Raw genomic sequence first — 23,728 nt, 5'->3', positions numbered from 1 at the left:
TTAGTATGTGCCTATCCTCATTACTTAAGAGTGATAATCCTCTGAAACAAACAAAATCCATTCAAAGCATCCAGGTCTCAATTCCTCTGTGCAGTTCCTCAAAGACCCAGTTGCCCGATCATTCAAACTTCCTCTTTAAATACCTCGAGATCTAGCCTCCAAAATCCTCTGGGCTAGGGAATTCCAAAGGTTCACTACCCTCCAAAAGAATACATTCCTAAGCACTTCATTTGGGAACAGAGATTGAACAATACTTGGCATTTTTATCTTGCAACAACATCCACTTCTTCAATTCTCTCACTTACAGAAGCATCTTACTACCTACCATTACATCCCCTTAGAACCTGTTTCAGTCACATCATTCTTCATGAGCAGCTTGTGATAAGACAATATTTCAATCTCAATAATTAGCTGTGTGAATCTCTTTTCAAGATGAGACAGCCCACTTACTTCACTCAGACAATGATATAGAGGGCCAGAATGAGTGAGTGGTGGGGGGGGGGGGGGGGAAGAGGGAGAGAGGGGGAGTGAGAGTGAGGGGAGAGGTAGCAGGGAAACAAGTAAGTATTGGGAGCAAAAGAACTGTAGAAAAAATAAAAATTAATTGTGAACAGAGATTGAACTTTACCTGGCAAATGAGAACCACTAATAGACCAAACTAGGAATGAGAGATAAAAATTTCAAGGTGCACTGCTATTGAAGAATTCTCTACCCATGTGGTTGTGCATGCTCAGTCCTTCCATATATTCAAAGGAATTAAGGGCATGATCATACAGGGAAACAAACACAATGTGAAGGATGAACCATAATCTTAATCAAAGGGAAAGGAGACTTGAAGGCTTTATGAATTACCCCTGCTCTAATTCCTCTGACATGTTCCTGTGTTTGTGATAATAGATTTTTTGCACTCCTAGTTGTTCTGGAAGTTCTTCATATGGTCAGGTTCAACTTAGAACATTCAGCAACTTCTAAAACTTCTTATTCAGCGAAAAGATTTGTCTTCCCAAAATACAGTCATGGCCAATCTCCATTGCACATGAGCTTGCATTAATAAGACTCCTTCTCCACACCACCCTTCCATCCCAAGGTTCCTCACAGAAAAACCAACTCTGATAACAAATTCCTTGCTTTGGATTCAAATCGTTTTGATAATTATATTTAGGCAAGTCGGTAATCATGGATTCAGATACAGATTCCCAATTTTTAAATAAAAACCCTGCAAGATAAAATTTAGAAAATGCTGGAAATAAGAAGCAAATCAAATGCCACCCATGAAGAGAGAAAAAAATGGTATTTTAACTAGGTGGCAGGGTGGAGATAAGTTGCTGCCAAAGACACCCCTTCCCCCTTCTAGCCTGTGAGTCATCCTTGGGCAAAGTATAGCACCTGCTTAGCCTCCAATCAGAGTCATTTGAAGCCATGGGAGCAGGTGGCACATATCACAAGTCCTGGTATGTGACCACTGATGCCAGGCAGACAATCTCTGAAAGGTATTGATATTGGTTGGAGTCACCCGTCTTGTAAAGGCACTGCTCAGAAGATGGCAATGGCAAACCACTTCTGTAAAAACAATTTGTCACAAACAATTATGGGCAAAGACCATGATTGTCTACATCATAAAACATAATAATAATGTTGATATTTTAAAACTATATCTTCAGAACAAAGAGAGACTACAAAACTTTGAAAGGGCAGTTAAGAACAAAATGAGATCAAGGCAGAAGCCAGACAAATGACAGCAAAGGATGATAGTGCAAGGCAAGAGGGTCGTAATGGGAACCTTCCTTTTGATCACAGACCTGCTTTTACTCCTCCATCCCTCTCTTATTTCACTGCATCTCAATACGAGCTTCTGTACCTTTTCCCAATTCTAAAAGGTAAACCCATTAAGATAAATAGCTACCTGATTTGCTGAGTACTTCCAGCATTTTGCTTTTAATTTCAACAACCTTGATGGTTTGCTTTGGAAAATGAAGTAAAGCTTAAGCTGTACTGAGTGCACATCAACACACCAAAAATGTCCTGTTAAAGATTTTAACAAATCACTCACTCAATAGCAAAATTTATAACAAAAGCAGTACACAAACTCAATACCCAGAACTACTTCGATTCGCTATCTAAGAAAACCTATTTTGAGTCTTGGATGGGTGAATCATTCTGGGGAACTAATTCTTGCTAAACCAAATAGAATAGGCTTGGCCACGCTCACAACAGTCACAGACAACACAACCACTTACAAGTTTTCATCTTACTCTGCTGGAATGTTTGTGGGTTCAGTCCAGATGTGCTCATCTTTCGCTGCCCAAAAGGGTCAGTGTTCACAGTTGGTAGTGCAAGTCCACCAGTTCCCATGCCAGTCAAACTCCCTGTGCCCAAACTTCCTGTAGATATAAAATCAAGAAATGTTGCACATCAAATCTTTTGTGCTTTTATCCTTATACTTAGGAAGTCAAACACACAATGCTGGAAACACAACATGTATTAATGACTTATTTTGAAAACGACATCAGAATCAGTTGATTGTGTAGAATTCTCTTCATCTTTTCAGTATGATCCCTTAAACAAAACCCTTCAAATTGACTGCCTATATGTTTACATCCCAGGGCACCATGCACATCAACTGACAGACTTTGAACAAACCAAGCTCTTTAGTGATTGTCTCACTTCCTTGGAACACAGTTCCAGAGGGAGGGCTGTGGATCACATACCATTTTCACATTCCTAGAAGCACATGAGAGACCAAGTGATCTGAGCCCATTAATAGTTTGCATGTCAACCCTGAAGCAAAACACCATAGCAAATCTTTAAAACTGGGTTTGTTCTCTGGGGAGTCTGCTTGTTGATCAACTGTATTCCCCTTTGTTCCCCTTCAGAGAACTTGCAGATCTTTAATGCATTATTCTTTCACTAGACACCCTAAATGACACCCAGAGGAAAGAAATTCATTGTCCTACATACCAAATGCTTCAAGCATATCCAAATTCAGAAGCCAAGTTCATGCACATTATTAAACTGCATACTTAGCATATAGAACAAAAGACAAGATAACAATTGTGGGTAGAACCATGCCAATGAGAGCATCTGCAAAACCTCGGCTCTCTTTGATTGTTCACTGGCTAATAAGAGGGATCACTGATTGCTGACGTCAACTAACCAACTCCCAGGACAGCAATGTGCGAAGTTACTGCAAGACTATCAAGGGCATGGGCTTACAGATAAAAACTCAGTTTCCTGAAGACGAAGATTCACTAAACTTGCATAAAGGAAGTTTGGGTTTTATTTACTCCAATGTTCAAATGGCCGTCTGACAGAATTAGTTCAGCTATGGACGGAAGATGTTAGTACTGCAGCTTCTACCCATTATCAAGGGCAACAGGGAATTTGACTTATTTCTACATGCAATCAGAGCTGTTAACTGGTGTATTCATCCACGACTGGCATGACCCACACATTATGGACAAAGATACAACAGGCATTGCAGAAGTGCAGTGCATATTTGCAATGAAATGGTTGATTATAGGTTTCAAAGGAAAATACTCTTAAGGCCTCACATTTCAATGTCTTTCTGAATTTGCTGACATCATAACATATTTCTACACCCACATCCTTCATAAGTTAGAGCCCCAACAGTGCATCAATAGTTTCCAAAAAATCCCATAAAAAGATTTCTTAGATCTTCACATTTAAAAACATGTTTATTAAAGTAAAATAAACAAAATAAAGCAAATAGGTAAACACAGTGATATCACTAGATTACATAAACATACTTGGCCGCTCAAGCCTGTTCTGCCATTCAATTAAAACCATGGCTGATTTGAATGTAACCTGGACTTTGCATACCCCTTTAACTACATTAACATATTGATGATCTACCCATGTTGCAATAATATTTAACAGCCCTTTCTCAAAGAAAGATGCAAGCAGCGTAATAGAGATTCTCAGTAGAAAATCTCCACCTCTTCTGTTCTAAATGTGCTCATTTGCCTTTTTAAACAGGGATCCAAGCATAAAGTATGCATATTGGGCACACAAATAAAATGCCATTTATTATACAGTGCATTAGATTACTCCTTCACTCCAAAGTTTAGATTTAAACATTTTACATCCTCCCTTCCCAGTTTTAAAACCACCAGTTTAGCATTCAATGTTCAACGCCCATAATAAAAATCAAGTAATTTCAAGCAATTGAAAAGACAAAGCAGAGTTGAGGAGAACTGAATTACTGCACTGTGCTTTTGCTGGTAGAACGCCGAAAAAGACAAGCGCACACTGGTGGGTGAAAGTAACTGAAGAATTCTTCATGAAACTTAAAGCTTTTATCAACATGGGTACCATTAGGCCTTAAGCACAATTTGCCTGATATTCGGTACACTCATCTAGAAATACAGCAGCTAGTTTGGTAGTAGTAGGTGTTAGAAGTTGTTTCAGAGCAGAAACTTCAAAACTACATGATCCACAACACACCACAGCCAGCACAAGTAGATATATAAACAATTCAAAACCAAGTCATAATCCCGTACTGCCTTCTTACCTTTTTTTTAGCAAGAAAATCAAAGGCAACTAAAAATTAATGAAAACTATTGCAAAGTTTATATTGTATAGACAAGGAAAGTTAATTAAAAGGAGGGAAAGTGATCCACCAAATAATGCATTAAAAATTTTTTAAATCAAGTAGTTAAAAAAAGTACATAAAAGGCCAATTAGTGACAGATAGATTTAGCTGGTTAGCCAAATTGGTATAGCAAACTGGAAATTAGTAATGAGATTTAGTCATTTCATGACAAATACCAGAGAAATCTCAATGCTTTTAAGAATTCATGCTTGAGAAAACAGAATTCCAATTCACCTACACAAAAGCAGAAAGATATTACATCATAATAAATTTAAATAAAAACACCACTATAGTTAATCATGGCAATATTATAGTTTATCCTTAACCAAACCAAAGTTGACTATCTTAACATGAAGATAGGCAAGTTATCATCACCTGGGTAAGCAACACCATTGAAACTACATGTGACTGTGGCCACCATTTCTAACCTGGTAGTTGAGACGGAAGAGCGCCGATACCACTGAAGGGAGTTGTCTGGTTTGGTGTCGAGAGTGGAGGAAAGGCTTTCGCTGGTGATTGAGGAGTATTGAATGCAGAACTCAGGTTAGTTGTGAAACCCTGCATACTCGGAGTGAGGGATGCAGCTGATCCACCAATTGTCAACGAAGCCATGCCAGATAATGGATCAATCTAGAAAGAGAGTTGAAATGGGAGACAGTATCAGAATCCAGAAAATAATTAAAATTTTTTAAATTCTTGTAGATGAAATGTTTTGTAAAATAACAGATTGAAAAATTGTAAACTTGATGTGATCGTGTCCAGAAGTACGGAACAGTGACAGATACAATCTGCTACAATTCTTCCCAAAGGCATACCTTTCCTAGAAGAGCTAAAAATACTTAAGGCAAGGCTACATATTTGAATCAAATTTTACCTCTAATCTTGGCAAATACACTAAATGCATTATGGTTAAAATTTAAATGCCTCTTTTCCTTAAACATTACTTTCTGCTTATTTCATCCCTCCCCTCTTCAGACATAAAATGCATGAGAACCAGCAAATAACTACTTTTGACATACTTGGCTGCAGCTGGCAAAAGTCTGTGTCGTCCTATTCCACATTTCTTCTTCCATTACTATCTTCCCCCCCTGCAAATTTAAACTATCACTCCTTTCCCAGAGACAATGATTAAGATGTGGCACTCCACACAGAACGGTGCAAAAAATGTAATTGATCAAAAATTGCATTAAAGAATGACTTAACATCAGGCCTCGTCTAAGCACATTAAGGGAACAGGACAACCTTGTGCACTCAACTGTTTTTACCTGTACAGGTGACATGGTTTCTATACTGCTGGTACTAGGTGCTCGGACCTTGGGCATTACTCCTGGAGGTGGCTGGCGGGCTTTGTTCATGACACTGCCACAGTTAGCCACCATTGTGAGAATAGTCTCCGACAGCTCCTGTGACACACTCCTGAGGGGGGAAAGAAATTGCAACATTATCACTGCATGCAGGAATTGCTAACAAAACATTAGAAGACAAGCAACACTTTGTAGAGCTTCATACAGTCAAATAAAATTTTTAACCAAAGTTGAGCAAATTCAAACCATTACAGTGGATTCCAGTTAACTTGATCAAAATAAACAGCTGCCACAATTAGCCGGTTTCATGGAAATAGTTAAAGGGGGGAAAAAAGACAAATTCTCATTTAACTGTGTAACAATATGTATTTAAATGAGAAACAGAGTAAATTAGAAGACTACCAAAACTCCTACGGTACTATAAAACTGTATTAGTTCCTAGTAGTTATTGATGGAGGCATTCAACTGCCATGTTCTTTTGATTGACTGCAAATTAACAAAATCAGAGCTTTCACTTAGTGCAGATAACACACTGCCTTTAAACAATGTTTTAGACATTTGCATCCTCCTTCATTTTCATTGTAATATGGACACTACCTCACTTTTTTTTTTAAATATACAGTTCTGTTTTTGCACATTTTTAAAATCTACTCAATATATGTAATTGATTTACTTGTTTATTTATTGCCTCTGCTACATACTCATTGCCTTTTTTGCCTCAACTTCTAATCTATAAATCTTGGTGTTCACTCACCTAAACATATTCTCTGAACATAAACCAACCTTATTTTCCACTCTTCCTCTTGCCCACCACTCCAGCCCAGTTTAAAGCCTAGCAAATTAACAAGAATTTGCACCAATGGAACTTGTCTTATTTAATAGAAATAGTACTAGAAATGCAACTCCTTGCACTTTGTCACAATTCCCCATAGAACAATTTTGAAAAAATGTAGACTAAAAGTTCACAACAGTAACTTCAAAATTAATCAAACTTTTAAAAGTTACGATCTTGTATTTTATCATTCCTGCTGCCAAAGTAACTTCAAGGGAAGTATAACACTAAACACAACCTACAGTCCTCCTACTACACCTTGTTTGAAGTACAGCTAATATACTTTACACATAGACTTCTCATTTGTTAATGCTATGGATCACAAATCATTAACACCTAATGACTTGTGCAACTTCTAAAATGGTTAACTGATTTTAATTTCCAATAAAATAAAAAGTTTCCTTACCCTGCACAAGCCTGTAGACAAGCCAACATTGTAGCCAGTGTTTCTGGAGGAAGTTGAGCACTCTTAGGTTGTTCCTTCTCAGGAGCCAGTCCACCCATGATGGAAGGACACCGTCTTTTTAGGAACGTAACACATGCCTGGATAAATGGTTCCTGTGAAAATAAATACTCAGCTAACATTGCCATCTTATTTTGAGCAGCTACACTGGATTAAGGAGGGAAACATAAATGAAAAACTGACCATCACAATAAGTCACAGAATTAGTTATAGTACACTACAGTACAAAAACAAGCTCTTTGGCACATCTAGCCTGTGCCAAACTATTATTCTGCCTTGTGCCATCAACCTAAATGCAGACAGAGACCTCTATAACCCTCCCATCCACGTACTTAGCCAAATTTCTCTTAAATGTTGAAATCAAACCCACACCCATGACTTCACACTCTCACCACCTTCTGAGAGAAGTTGGCCACCCCATGTTCCCCTTAAACATTTTCACCTCACATGCTTAAGCTATGACCTCTAGTTCTAGTCTCACCCAAACTCAGTTGAAAAAGCTTACTTCCTTTTACCCTATCAATATCCCTCATAATTTTGTATACCTCTATCAAATCTCCCTTCACTCTCCTACGTTCTAAAGAATACAGTCCCAACCTATTCAACCTTTCCCTATAACTCAGATAGTCAAGTCCCAGCAACATATTCAAATTCATTTTCCCCTTTGGTGTTTTTTTTTTAAGAAAATTTGTCCTAAGGCTACAACATATGGCAGAGTTTGTGTTGAGAGTAGCTCAGTACACATAGTGAATGGAATAAATCAGCTGTCAGAAGAACAAGCAGAACCTTGCATTTGCTGGTTAGAATAGGTGTTTTTGCTTTCTATTTCTAATAAACATTTCTAATACTTCAAATATTTTAAACAGCTTATAAAAGAGATTTCTCAGTTGTTGAAGAGATGTCACAAACAGCAACACTGACAGCTTTGATGCCCAGTTATCTTGAGGCAAAACCTCGCCAGTTATCAGAGCCTTTCTATAGACAAAGTTTGCTGTTTGCATTGAAGTAGCCGTTACACTGCATTGTGCCCCACTGCCACCGTTCCTTGAGGATAGGCTGAAAGAAGACACAATGGTTCAAGGACAGGGGTCTTGTTATTTAAAGGCAGTGGAAGATCTACCTCATTGCTTCATTCCCCATCCTGTGTCATATCATCTCACCACCAATGCAAGCACCCTCTATGCATCTGCATGTCTTATTGTGCTCCCATGCAACCTTAAGATTCAAATGTACTTAATTACAGAAAAGTTTAATAGATTCCACAACCTTTCCTTTCAAACCCTGTAGTTTGCTCATGTACCATTTGATCAAGGAGGTAAAACAGAAATACATCCTTCCATGCCCTTGCCAAAACAGTTTCTAATCCAGCATAATCCAGTATACAAGCATCAGAGGACACCTTAATGTGGCAGTATCTCATAAACATCAAAATGTGAAAGACCCTTATTCAGATGTAATGTTATTTTTGTTTAGGAGCATCCTATTGTGCAGAAAATTACACAATAAATTTTTAGCCCATACTTAACAGCAAATTTAAATAGTTTCTGTTGAGGCATTTCATTGTATATTTAATCTTGCATTAAAGTCCATACACAAATTAGAATTTAATAAAGATTGCTGTATTCACAGTGTAACTTCAGATTGAATAGTTTGACATTAAAACTGTTAAGTTTAACAATGATACTTCACCCCATGCTCACGAATTTTATCAGTCAACCATTTATCAAGTTTGAGGTATTCTCGGCGAGATGCAAGTGCAGCAAGGTCAATAACAAAGGCAAACGGAGTACCATTTAGCAGCATAGACAAGGCCTGTACAGAAGAGAGACATTCAATCACAATCTAAATCAGCTCCAAACTCAAACTTTCAAACTCCTTCAGACACAAATCAACAGTTTTTAAAGAGCGGCTAAACCTAAATCTGATGGAGTTACATTTTGGCATGCTTGAGTCACAACTCTACAAGTAAGTATTTATCCATTCACTTCTTTCACCATTCAAGAGATCATGACCAATCAAGTATTATAACCACACACCTGCCTCTGCCCTGGCAGAAACTCTCATTCCCCAGGTTACGATAGAGTTCCATGCCCAAGAACCACTAAAAACTATCCCCATATCAGAAATGGACAAAAAAAATTAATGAGAATCACAGAAACATGTGTCAGTAGGCATGGGAAAAGCCAGCCTCACTAACTCAGTGAATGGGTGACTGAGCAAGTAAGTTTGCTCAGCACTCCCAGATATGTCCTTTTTGTTCCAACCCCCAATTCTGCATGAAGGTGACACAACTGTATTCTACTTGGAGGGGAATTTGCAAGTGGCAGCTTTCTCATTCGCCCACTTCCCATATTGTGCCTGGTAAAGCTTATGGGTTTGAGAGATGTGGAAAAGGCCCTGCAGGCTGCTACAGTGCATCATGTATGAGCTGCATGGAGAGATTTTTAAGTTAGGTGTGGTGATGGAGTGCCAATCAAACAGAAATGCTTGTGTGGTTGGTGCCATATTCATCTAGACCATATATGTCAAACTCAAGGCCCGCGGGCCAAATCCGGCCCGTGGTGGAATTATCTTTGGCCCGCGAGATAATATCTAATTACTATTAAAGCTGGCCCCAGTAATCGAAGCGCCTATGGCGTATGATATGGCTAATGCTGAGTTTACTCGGGTACCAGGTTTTCAGGGTTTTTAGTGTTTATTCGGCAGTCTTCTTCATAAGAAACGGAATTTGTAAAGTGAAACACTTTGTAGTTATAGCAGAGACTGAGACACATGAGAGCAGGCTGAAAAAATGGAGGCAACGAAAGCTGCGTTCGCACGCGTCCGACTGATCCGGCCCGCATGAAGCTGCATTTTGCTCAATCCGGCCCGTGACCTAAAATGAGTTTGACACCCCCGATTTCTAGACAATTGGAGCAAAGTCCATCTATTGCCTTGTAATGGTGGAAAGATATATCAGTTGAGCAAGTTACTTGTAGCAGGTCACCCTGTACCTGACCTGTTGTTTTAGTGTGAAGTGCCTATGAAATGGTAATGACAAAAAAAACTGAATGACACAGAAGTTGCCCTATTTGTTGGAGATGTGAATAGAAGAGAATGAAAGAGAATGAATAAAACAGTGCAGGACCACAACTAAACATTGGTTTTAATTTCAGATTCCCAGCTGTTTCCTTACTTTCCAGTTACTGTGGTGTTTGTTGGCATCTTACAATGTCAGCATTGCTTTTACGCTCTCTCTCATTAACCCTGTTCTATTTACATCTCCAGACGCATCTTGGTAAGCTGATTCACGTCAAGCCCATCTATGACAAACAGATATCTCACCCACACAAAATTTGAACAGACAGCATACATAAAACAGAAATATAATGTATCTGAATAGGCTTAGTATAACAAAAACAGGTCACAGGCTCATGTCTGGACATATCACCAACGTACTGAACAAGTCTGTTAATGAACATACTGAGAGTTGGTGCTTGTTCTTACCTTCAAGTCTTGAGCTACATCTAGAATGCGAGAGAGCTTAGCCTGATCATACTGCTCCCCACGCATGTACCACTCTGCCATCGCGTGCATGATCAATTGTCGGATTGAGGGAGATTGACCCTGTAAGGTGCAAGAAAACTCACTATGAGATACCTCACATGCTATTAAATGAAAGCTTTAAAAGTTACAATATTTTTCTTGGTTACAAAGGCACTGTTAAGAATTCCAACTTCACCACACTGAGGTTAAATCTAAGAGGCCCCCCTGAAGAACATCAAGTTTCATTCCTTCCTACTATCACAGAATAGTTTTGGTTGGCATCCGTTCAACAGTGAGTAATAGTGCACTGTAGTCTACAAGTAATCTACAGACAGGCGGTGCACTTTCTCCTATATCAATATTAGACTTGCATGTCATACTACTTTTATATAGATAGATAGATAGATACTTTATTCATCCCCATGGGGAAATTCAACTTTTTTTCCAATGTCCCATACACTTGTTGTAACAAAACTAATTACATACAATACTTAACTCAGTAAAAAATATGATATGCATCTAAATCACTATCTCAAAAAGCATTAATAATAGCTTTTAAAAAGTTCTTAAGTCCTGGCGGTAGAATTGTAAAGCCTAACGGCATTGGGGAGTATTGACTTCTTCATCCTGTCTGAGGAGCATTGCATCAATAGTAACCTGTCGCTGAAACTGCTTCTCTGTCTCTGGATGGCGCTATGTAGAGGATGTTCAGAGTTATCCATAATTGACCGTAGCCTACTCAGCGCCCTTCGCTCAGCTACCGATGTTAAACTCTCCAGTACTTTGCCCACGACAGAGCCCGCCTTCCTTACCAGCTTATTAAGACGTGAGGCGTCCCTCTTCTTAATGCTTCCTCCCCAACACGCCACCACAAAGAAGAGGGCGCTCTCCACAACTGACCTATAGAACATCTTCAGCATCTCACTACAGACATTGAATGACGCCAACCTTCTAAGGAAGTACAGTCGACTCTGTGCCTTCCTGCACAAGGCATCTGTTTTGGCAGTCCAGTCTAGCTTCTCGTCTAACTGTACTCCCAGATACTTGTAGGTCTTAACCTGCTCCACACATTCTCCATTAATGATCACTGGCTCCATATGAGGCCTAGATCTCCTAAAGTCCACCACCATCTCCTTGGTCTTGGTGATATTGAGACGCAGGTAGTTTGAGTTGCACCATATCACAAAGTCCTGTATCGGTTTCCTATACTCCTCCTCCTGTCCATTCCTGACACACCCCACTATGGCCGTGTCATCAGCGAACTTCTGCACATGGCAGGACTTGTGCAGGACTTATACTGGATTTGTGGCCATTTTTCACCACAATACTCTCTTCTCCCCACTTGCAATTTGGCCATTCAAGATGTTCACATCTACCATCCTGCAGAGATGGTCAAATGAAAGCAGATACATTAAGAAATATATACTCAAGAAAGTAGCAGGCTGGATTTAATGATGACCTTCATGTTGACACTTTTACCCTGCTGCTTGATGCCAAGGATGTACTATGAGTAATAGCACAGAATAGCATTAACTATATCTGTGTATTTGCATAAGTTAGTCTTCTGCACAACACATTAAATAAAACTATTACATTAATTCTAGTTAGAAAGAATCTTTTACAACTGCTCTAGTCAATGAATTAAGTAATCACGTGCTAGTTGAACAGCTAACATTTCACAAAAATTCCAAGAAATCCTTTGAGCAAGGAAAACAAGCACTAAGCCAGATTCCCCAAAGTAAAAAAAAATTAAAGCTTACCTGTCCGTGCCATGCGTAGTGCAAGATAATGGCAGAATTTGGATGATTACCCAGGAAAATTGGCATCAGTGTGGAGATCAGTTCATGGCGCAGAGTGTGCCAGGTTGGGTTGATCTGGAGTAAAGCCAGTACCAACATATCCGGACAGTGTTTGATAGGAAAATTAAAGAGCTGCTTGACCTGCTCATATTGTCCCAACTCTGAAAGACGCAGCAAGGTCTCAATGAGGTCTAAGCTTTTCCTGCATCAAGGATAAAACTGAGTTAGCAATAAAACACAAGACAAGCATTCAAATCAGAAACATGTTGGGGTGAACAGTGGATTCCCCTGAAAAGAATACTCCAAATATCGTGTCCGTTTTAGTCATCAGATTTGCACACTTAATGATCAATAAGTAGATTCTAAAAAGTATTTAGGCAACATAACGATTATGAATAATGAACAAATACTTCTGATCCACATTTATTCTCTTCAATAACAATCTCAGAAACTGCCACACAATCAAAGCCATTCAACCCATCTCTTACAAACAAGAGAAAATCTGCAGATGCTGAAAATCCAAGCAACACACACAAAATGCTGGAGGAACTCAACAGGCCAGGCAGAATCTATGGAAAAGAGTACAGTCAACGTTTAGGGCCGAAACCCTTCAGCAGGACTGGAGAAAAAAAACCCGATGAGGAGTCAGAGCTAAAAGCTGGGAGGAAGGGAGGAAGAAACACAGGGTGATAGATGTAACAGGGTGGTGAAGTAAAGAGTTGGGAAGTTGATTGGTGAAAGAGATACAGGGCTGGAGAATGAGGAATCTGATAAGAGAGGACAGTATGCCATGGAAGAAAGAAAGGGGGAGTAGCATCAGAAGGAGGCAAGAAGATAAGGTGAGAGAGAGAAAAGGGCTTGGGGAATGGGGGAGGGCATTATCAGAAGTTCAAGAAATCAATGTTCATGCCATCAGGTTGGAGGTTACCCAGACAGAACATAAGGTATTGCTCCTTCAACTTGAGCGTGACTTCATCTCAACTTAAGAATTTGCCAAATGTGTCATTCTGAAAACTCTTTTATTGGTTGATAAAATTAAAGAGATTGACAAGAAATATTCGACTACTCCTAGTAAGGAGCTTTACAAACAAAGGGTTGAACTTCAAATGGAACATAGTTTATTACTTACATCTTCGATTGAAAATCAATTAATGAAATCCAGATCTGATTTTTATATACATAGTGATAAATCAGGTAAACCGTTAGCTAGTCAATTGAAGAATGCTTTGGTTAAACGTCAAATTACTAAGATTCGTCAGCTGAATGGGGATCTGACAGTTGACCATGATGAGATAAACAAATCTTTTCAAGATTTTTATACCTCCATGTAGCATTCTGAATTCCCTCATGATTATAATACCATGCATGATTTTCTTGGGAAATTGAATTTTCCAAAATTATCATCAGATGATCTTTCAATATTAGAAACTCCTATTACGGATGCAGAAATTAAAGGGGTTATTTCCTCTATGAATTCTGGGAAAGCACCAGGTCCAGATGGGTATACAGTAGAATTTTTAAAATGTTTTTCTGCTACTCTTTCGCCTTGGTTATGCAGGGTTTTCGAAGAAGCAATTAGATTGGGTAATCTGCCACAATCTTTTTATAGAGCTTCCATTTCTTTAATATTGAAGAAAGATAAAGACCCTACTGACTGTGCATCCTATAGACCAATATCTTTATTGAATGTAGATTCCAAGATCTTTTCCAAGTTACTGGCATCCAGGCTGGAGAAGGTATTACCTCAAATTATCTCGGAAGATCAAACTGGTTTTATTAAAAATCGCTATTCTTTTTTCAATGTTAGGAGATTATTGAATATTGTTTATACTCCTTCACATAGCACTTCAGAATATGTCATTTCATTAGATGCGGAGAAAGCATTTGATAAGAGTTGAATGGCCATACTTATTTACTGTGCTTGAGAAGTTTAATTTTAATCCGACATTCATTTCCTGGATTAAACTGATATATCATACTCCAGTAGCCTCGGTGCTTACTAACAATCAAAGATCTCCCTTTTTTCGTTTATTTCAGGGTACTAGACAAGGCTGTCCTCTTAGTCCATTATTATTTGATACTGCTTTAGAACCCTTGGCAATTGCTATCAGAGAATCACAGAACATTTTTGGCATTAATCGTGGGACGGATATACATAAGCTATCATTATATGCAGATGTTTTTTATTATATATTTCTAACCCTGAGAAATCCATTCCTGCAGTTATATCATTGTTGGCTCAATTTAGTAATTTTTCCAGGTATAAATTAAATCTTAATAAGAGTGAATTGTTTCCTTTAAATAGACAGGTTCCAATTTATGGAAATTTACCTTTTAAATTAGTTAATGACTCTTTTATTTATTTAGGGATTAAAATCACAAAAAACTATAAGGACTTATTTAAGGTTAATTTTTTACCCCTAATCGATCAGATTAAATGTTTGTTTACTAAATGGTCATCAGTATCTTTATCTCTGATAGGTCGGATTAATGCTATTAAGATGGTTATTTTACCCAAGTTTTTATATATATTTCAAGCGGTACCAATTTTTATTCCGAAATCTTTTTTTGCTAATGTTGATTCAAAAATTTCCTCATATATATGGCAGAATAAAAATCCTAGATTAGGTAAAAAATATTTACAGAAGGCAAGGAAGGAAGGTGGATTGGCATTGCCTAATTTTAGATTTTATTATTGGGCAGTCAATATCTGATATTTGATACGTTGGTTAAAGGATTGGGATTTATCTTTTAGCCCTCAGTGGGTGAACCTGGAAATTAAATCTGTACAAGGATTTTCATTGGGTTCTATTTTAGGGTCTTCTCTTCCCTTTGCTCTTTCTAAATTGCAGAAACGAATTGACAATCCGATAGTTAAACATACTTCACGTATATGGTTTCAATTTCGGAAATTTTTTGGGTTGACTCAGTTGTTTTAAATATTCCTATTGTATCCAATTGCTTTTTTTTTATCCTTCTATTATAGACCAAGCTTATTCAGCTTGGAAGACTAAAGGATTACTACAATTTTCTGATTTATTTTTGGATAATTGTTTTATGTCTTTTGAACAATTATCTAATAAATATAATTTGCCTAGATTTCATTTCTTTAGATATTTACAGATTAGGAATTTCTTAAATACTGTACTTCCTACCTTTCCAAATCTTGTGTCTTCGGGTATTTTGGAGAATTTGTTTGAACTAAATCCTTCTCAGAAAGGGCTAATATCAAAACTCTACAATATAATTATGAAGATACGTTCAGAGCCCTTCTATAAGATTAAAAATAGTTGGGAAAGAGAACTTAACCTTACCATCCCTATTGAGAATTGGGATAAAATTCTTCAATTAGTTAATACATCATCTATATGTGCTAAACACTCATTAATACAGTTTAAGGTTGTGCATAGGGCTCATATGTCCAAGGATAAATTGACTCATTTTTATTCCTATATAAATCCTATTTGTGACAGATGTCATTCTGAGATAGCGTCTTTAACTCATATGTTCTGGTCTTGTCCGCTTTTGAAAAAATATTGAAAGACATTTTTGATATTATTTCCACGGTATTGAACATTGATTTACAACCTCATCCTATTACTGCAATTTTTGGTTTACCAATGATGGACTCACTCCATTTATCCTCTTCTGCTTGTCGAATGATTGCATTTCTTACATTAATGGCTAGAAGATCTATTTTGTTGAATTGGAAAGAAATTAATCCTCCTATCGTATTTCATTGGCTTTCTCAAACTATGTTAAGTCTAAATTTAGAAAAAATTAGAAGTGTTGTATTTGATACTTCTATTAAATTTGAAAAGATATGGAGACCATTTATTCAATATTTTCATATGATGTAATATGACCCTGTTCCAAGCCTATTTGTTTTTCCAGTTTCGATTTTACATATGTTGTGAGGATCGGAGTTGACGACACTGATGATTTTGTATTTTTGTTTGATATTATAAACAGCCCTTTTTTTCATTTTTTCTTTTTTTCTTTTTTCGTTTTTTTTCTTATTAGTTATTAGATTGTTAGTTTAGGTTTTTTTGCATAAATTATTATTTTTTTCTTTTTCTTTTTTCTGTTTTTTTTAATATATATATATTATGATATACCTAGGTTTGCCTTGTTTATTGGTTACTTGTATCGTCCATGATTTGGGAAGACTCATTTATACTGTAACTATTGCTTATGTATTCTTTCATGTTCAGTTGAAATGTATATGTTTGTAATCCCATTATCTATGTATCAATTTTATTATGTTGATATTAATAATAAAAAGATTGAAAAAGGGAAAAAATGTGTCATTCTGAAACACTACATGGCAGACTCAGAAATCCTTATTTACAAAGTAAACGAATGAGCATCTGAAGAACAATGATCTATCGAGAGCTGGAAAATACTAACTAAAATAGCAATTTTAGACAGCGTGCACATGGTGGACTGAATTGCCTCTTTGCAATAACATTCTGCAAACCTATAAAATGATACAGTAAACCTGAACTATAGAGTCAGAAACAGATAAAAACATTAAAGTTATGTAAACATTGGAGTCAGGTATGTTTTCCAAAATTGTTCCAACGCACTACTTTTAACACACGGCCCATTTATATAAACACTGAACTTTTGCAGCTCTGTGTGGAATCACTTATGTGAAAACAACTTCTGAGAGGTACATACCATGTAGCAATTTCCCGGTTGTCATCTTCTGGGGGGGCTTTCAAAATGTCTGTCACAACAGTATGACATGGGTAGTCAGCAAAACAGAAGATATCTGGGTTCATTAATGAGTGTTGAATGAAGGAGAGCTAAAAAGAAATAGGGTCCAATTTAGTATTTCAATTACATCCATGACAAATCAACCTTGCCTAATCATTCATTTGAAAACAAAGCTTTCCCAATATATAATGTCCAGAATACCTCACAGACATGCTGCATATTTCACAAGCCAATCCACTGTCACCTCAAGCGTTGTAGGTTTCAGAACTGAACTTTTATTCATTTCCAATACTTTTTATAAAAATGTACTATACATGGCAATTCTCTTCCTACTTTCTCCTTGAAAGATATATGCTGGTGGAACACAGCAGGCCAGGCAGCATCTATAGGGAGAAGCGCTGTCGACATTTCGGGCCGAGACCCTTCGTCAGGATGCTGCCTGGCCTGCTGTGTTCCATCAGCACTTTGTGTGTGCTGCATGTGGTTTGTATGCTTTTATTCCCTGCTTGTTCACGTGTCTACCTAAATCTAAAGAGTATTTAAGCACGCAAAATTTTCACTGTATATGTCAGTATTTAATCCTATAAATATTGACTAAAGATAGCGTATTAATTCATTGCAAAGGGTCTGCCAGTATCTGCCATTCACAGTAAATTTTCCAGAAGCATTCATTTTTAATAGAGGATATTAGCTTGAAGACTGCTGATTTAGTTGAAACAGAAACAAAATATTATCCCAATTCCATCTGTTTAGCCCTTTATGATTATTCTTACAATGGAATAAGCAACATTAGTTTCAGTAATGAAAAATGCTTGTTCTGCTTTGTCAAAGAACTTCACTCCATCCACTGCAGAAGGAAAGACCTCCTAGTGATGGATGCCTCTATTGCCACATTAGATTGGAGGAGAAACACTTCATATTCTCTCTGTGTAGCCTTCAACCTGATGGCATGTGCATCGATTTCTCTGAAGTCTGGTAATTTCTCCCCCCAGACCCTCATTTCCTCATTTCCCTACTCTAGTTCCCTCTCACCTACCCATTTCTACCCTCCTCCTTTTCTTTCTTCCATGGTCCACTGCCCTCTCTGATTAGATTCCACCTTTTTCAGCCCCTTAACTTCTTCCACTTAATCACTAAATCATATCCCAGCTTCTTATTTCATCTCTCCTATCCCACAGACCCACCTTCCCCGATTGGTCTCACTTACCACCTGACAGCATGTACGTCTTCTACTCCACCCACCTTATACTGTCTTCTGACCCCTTTCTTTTATTAAATAATAAAAATAATAATAAAATGGGAAATTCTTTTGTTACAGCAGCAACATTTAAAATCACACTTAGCAGTGTGCAGACTCAACTAATAATAAAGTACAGAACAATATACACAATCATTTATTAATCTACAATAATAATTAACAAAATAATAAAGCAGAGATTATTGTACTATAATGTGTGTTCTCCTGTCGCACAGAGATGAACTGTTGTATATGCTTATTGCATTTGATAGGAAAGATTTTCTGTAATGATCCATGTGACAGTAGAGCTGAATGAGTCTGTTTGAAAGAGTGCTCCGCTGCTTATTCAGTAGGTCATGGAGAGGAGTGGCAGATTGTCCATCATGTTCGTTTAGTGACCTGCTCTCCATCACTAACTCAGAAGAGTCCAGGTTGTAGCTAAGGACAGATCCAGCCTTTTTAATGAGTTTATTAATTTTTTTTGCATCACCCAACATAAAGCCGCAAAGAAGACTGCAATTGCTACAAAAGACTGGTAAAAGATCACCAACATCCTGCTATACACATTGAAGGATCTCAGCTTCCTTAGAAAATAAGTCTGCTCATCCACTTCTTGTAAACAGCCTTGGTATTGGTTTTCCAGTTCAGTCTGTTGTCGAGGTGAACATCCATGTATTTGTACTCCTCCACAACCACAACAGCTTCTCCCAGAATATATACAGGATTCATCACAGTCCTCTTTCTCCTCCTTTCTAGTCTTGATGAAGGGTTTCAGCCCAAAACATTGACTGTTTATTCTCCTCCACTGATGCTGCCTAACTTGTTGAATTCAGTATGTTTTGTTCAAGATTTCTGGCACTTACAGAATCTTAAACTGTTCTTGAACTGCTATTGAGCAACACAAACAAAATGCTGAAGAAACTCAACAAGTTAGGCATCTATGGAGAAGAATAAATAGTTGACCCTTTGAGCCAAGACCCTTCATCAGGACTGGTTTTGAAACATTATTGCTTTGGAAATATTTTCATTGCTCAATGGATTCAAAATTTTGGATGGAATAATTTTTAAAACCAGTAATTAGTCAACATCATCTCCAATTGATTTTGTTCAATTAAGACAGAGATAAGATAATGATCAGATTCAGGTTAGATAGGAAGAGAGGACAGGTATGGGGTCGAATTTCTAATTTCCTTTTGAAGAAACTGTTTACAGCTTTTGAGCCCTTCATATTTGGAAAAAATAATTAGTGAAGTACAGCAAAACATACTCAATGAGCCAAATAGCCTAATTCTGCTCCTACGTCTTATGGTCTTACCTGCACTTACTAATTTCTACTCATTCATTCAGAAAAACAGCACTGAGCAGGCTCTTCTGGCCCAATGAGCCACACCACCCAGCAACCCACTTGTTTAACCCTCACTTAATCACACGGCAGTTTACAATGACATCTTTTTTGGAATGTGGGGAGGAAACAGGAGAAACCAAAGGAATCTCACGCAATCACGGGAAGAACACGAAACCTTGTTTACAGCATCAGAACTGAACTCTGAACTCCGACAACCAAAGCTGTAATAGCTTCATGCTAACCATTACACTACGTGGCACCCCAGTTTTATTGGGTGGAAAACAACATCCATGAAAGGCCTGCACTGCCAAGACTAAACATAGGGTGGCTAAATGTAAAATATACCCAAGAACTGGGAATCACCTTCGTGAAAGGAGAAACTGTTAGAGAGCAAGATTTGTATTTTGTCTTCCATGACCCCATGTGATCTCAAATCACTTTACAATTACTGCTGAAAATGCAGCATTCACCTGTGATGTACAGAACAGCAAGCTCCATGACTAGCACAGTGGTATAAACTGGTAATATAACTGATGTTGCCCTATGGGACAAATTTCAATCAGGTTACTAGAGAAACCTGCCATCTTCTTCAGAATAATGTCTTTATAACTTTTTTACATTTAAGGGGGCACACAGGGCTTGGCTTCACGTCATCTCCTAAAGATGGTAACTGTCGGTGAAGCACTTCCATAAAACTGTCAACGCAGAATTTTGCACCCATCTCCACAGTAGGGAAGTCAACATGGCATAATCAATATAAAGTGGTTCAGACAATGCTAAAATATGTAGGGTTTCCCCCCTCTGGTGGTATTATAGTCTCTTTGTGTTACAGTTCAATGCAGTAGGGAAAAGTACAAATATATTCACAAGGATGGTCACGATCTGAGGGAATATAATTAACAGCCAAGTCTCAACAAGCCAGAGATCTTCAGAAAATGAAGATGATGAAGAAAATGAAGGGGATGAAGAGGACATCTAGCTGAGAAATCAAAATTCCCAGCGCTACTGTTATTTGCTAAATAGCACCCAGCAAACTCCAACTCATGACTGTACCTGTCCTTCTGCGTGCTTCCAAGGCCGGTAAATGAGATCAACAGGAAAGACTTCAATTCCCATCCCTTTCTGGATTCCATACACTGCTATTTGCAGGCCTTTGCTGTCACGTAGGATGAATCCTGGGTGATCCAGCTCATAGGTTACCTCCTTGAAATTCAGGTTTGGATTCTAAGGAGGAAAAAAAAATCACCATTATTTTAAAAAAATAAACAACCTCAAATGGCCTGTAAAGGGCAATTGTTGAATCAGAATGCTTGGAGTAAACAAAAAGAAAGCCATTTTGCCCACAAATCTGCTCAAAATCACTGCAACAGCAATCCAGGAAAATCTATTTCCATATCCATATCTTTCCTCCCAATCTGTACCCATTACTCTTTCTGGAAGTAAGTTTCGCCTTGCACATATCTTCTCATTTCATCTTTCTATAGCCTTCTATTCTTCTCATACTATGTAGATAAGTTGCATTCTGATACCATTTCCACTAAAATTCCCCAAGTTGGCTGTCCTTAATCCTTTTTTGCAGCCCACTTAAAACACTCAGAAACAGAAACACACAGAGCTGTGATGCGTTACGGTTCAGATCACAACTTGGCTCACTTCTACAAGCTCAATTAAACAGTAATATTCAATAGTTTAATCAACTTCCAGTTTTGTACAGTACAAAATCTAGACCTGGATATAATCAAACAATTTCAAACACCCCATTGCATAATTTAAAATATTCTTCCTTTGGTAACGTTGAATTAAAAAAATGTTAACCAATCTCCTTTTTTTTTGTAAATTGAGTTTGCATTATTTATCAGTTTCTGTCTGCCAGGTTCTGCCATTGTCATTAACAACCCTCATTTACATCTTCCCCAGATGCCTTGAACTCGTTGATTCCTGTAATGCCTAAGAACTTAAAACTCATTTCCACACAAATGGATCTCAAGGTAGTCTTTGCTCGCATTGATAACAAATTTTCAGTTCTCACACAATTTCTGCACCTTTCCAGTTCATACATTTTGTTTTGTTTAAATGTTTTCTTCTCTCACATTCGTCCTTTGTAATGAATGATGTGTGCAGCTGCACATCATGCTTCTAAAGTTTGATCATTAACTGCGTTTTCCTCTTATTCTAAGATTTAACTGACAAGGAAAACAATTCTTATTATTTTAACCAAGTGGGTCCTTAGCTGTGAGATAAACAATGAACAGATCTAACTAATTTTTCTGACTCTTGTTTCTAGAATAAATTGGCTTTCATATATATACTGCTCCTTGCCTTAACATTTTGGAAATATCTCCTATTGGACAGAGGGATAAAAAAACAAAACAACAGCTTTACACTTCAGTTTCACACTTACATTAATCTTAAGAAATTAACATCAATGTTTCAGAAAAGTGGTGATGGGTGAAGTGCAGCTTGGAGAATCACCAAAGAGGGTTTTGCACAACATGGAAATATCAAACTTAACAAGCCTTAGAAATAGTAGTTTCAACTTGCATTTTGTTGCATTATTCCCAATTCAAAGTAAGTTTGTATAGTCGTAAAGTTTTAAAAGAAAGAGCACACTACTGTTAATTAAACAAACGATAGTTTATTATCTGCTTGTCTCTTTTTGTTGAGCTCTCTGTCTCTTCACTTTTGGTAGCTGCTAGAGATACAAAAATGTGGTGATCATTTTGTTTTAAATCAAATTAAGTCCAAAATGCACAAATATGAAGTTTTTTAAACTTCTACATACATCAAGTAGTGGTCATTCTATCAACCCATGGAAAATACTACTAAATAATGATCACAAATCCATTCCGTCTAGTTACCGAAATGCCAAGCAGGTCAGAAAGAGATAGAGCACCGATATTTGAGGCTGGGGACCACTTGTTAGAACCCTGTGACTTCAAAGATCAACCTTGTATCTCTTTCCATTGATGCAGCCTGACTGGCTCAGTAGTCTGAGCATTCTGCTTTTCTTTCAGGTTTCCAAATGTACTTTTTTGATTTAGAAACATAGAAACATAGTAAACCTACAGCACAATACAGACCCTTCGGCCCACAATGCTGTGCGGAACATGTATTTACTTTAGAAATTACCTCGGGTTACCCACAGCCCTCCATTTTTCTAAGCTCCATGTACTTATCCAGGAGTCTCTTAAAAAACCCATTGTATCCGCCTCCAGCACAGTCTCAGGCAGCCCATTCCACGCACTCACCACTCTCTGCGTAAAAAAACTTACACCCGATATTTCCTCTGCCTGCTTCCAAGCACCTTAAAAATGTGCCCTCTCGTGTTAGCCATTTCAGCTCTGGGAAAAAGCCTCTGACCATCCACATGATTAATGCCTCTCGTCATCTTATACACCTCTATCAGGTCACCTCTCATACTTTGTCACTCCAAGGAGAAAAGGCCAAGTTCACTCAACCTATTCTTATAAGGCATGCTTCCCAATCCAGGCAACATCCTTGTAAATCTCCTCTGCACCCTTTCTATAGTTTCCACATCCTTCCTGTAGTGAGGTGACCAGAACTGAGCACAGTACTCCAAGTGGGACCTACCAGGGTTCTATACAGATGTAACATTACCTCTCAGCTGTTGAACTCAATCCCACAGTTGATGAAGGCCAATGTTCCATATGCCTTCTTGACCACAGTCAACCTGCGCAGCAGCTTTGAGTGTTCAATGGACTCGGACCCCAAGATCCCTCTGATCCTCCACATTGCCATTAATACTATATTCTGCCATCATATTTGACCTACCAGAATGAACCATCTCACACTTATCTGGGTTGAATTCCATCTGCCACTTCTTAGCCCAGTTTCGCATCCTATCAATATACCGCTGTAACCTCTGACA

General features: G+C 37.9%; 1 protein-coding gene across 3 annotated transcripts in view; it reads right to left on the bottom strand.

Moving 5' to 3' along the window:
• cnot1 (CCR4-NOT transcription complex, subunit 1) overlaps positions 1-23,728 on the bottom strand; it is a 229,274-nt gene that overhangs the window by 112,377 nt on the left and 93,169 nt on the right. For 2 of the 3 annotated variants that reach the window (XM_073069651.1, XM_073069649.1), the window contains 9 exons: positions 20,893-21,063; positions 17,219-17,346; positions 12,497-12,737; positions 10,698-10,817; positions 8,901-9,023; positions 7,155-7,306; positions 5,878-6,028; positions 5,041-5,242; positions 2,238-2,381 (listed from right to left, as the gene is read on the bottom strand). In XM_073069651.1, coding sequence (XP_072925752.1) covers positions 2,238-2,381; positions 5,041-5,242; positions 5,878-6,028; positions 7,155-7,306; positions 8,901-9,023; positions 10,698-10,817; positions 12,497-12,737; positions 17,219-17,346; positions 20,893-21,063 — 1,432 coding nt within the window. The remainder of the gene's footprint in view (positions 1-2,237; positions 2,382-5,040; positions 5,243-5,877; positions 6,029-7,154; positions 7,307-8,900; positions 9,024-10,697; positions 10,818-12,496; positions 12,738-17,218; positions 17,347-20,892; positions 21,064-23,728) is intronic. The other variant, XM_073069650.1, reaches the window with a different exon arrangement.

This window comes from Hemitrygon akajei, chromosome 17 (assembly GCF_048418815.1).
Source record: "Hemitrygon akajei chromosome 17, sHemAka1.3, whole genome shotgun sequence".
Lineage (NCBI taxonomy): Eukaryota > Metazoa > Chordata > Chondrichthyes > Myliobatiformes > Dasyatidae > Hemitrygon > Hemitrygon akajei.
Note: the sequence above shows the minus strand (reverse complement) of the source record. Positions and strands in the feature narration are given on the sequence as shown.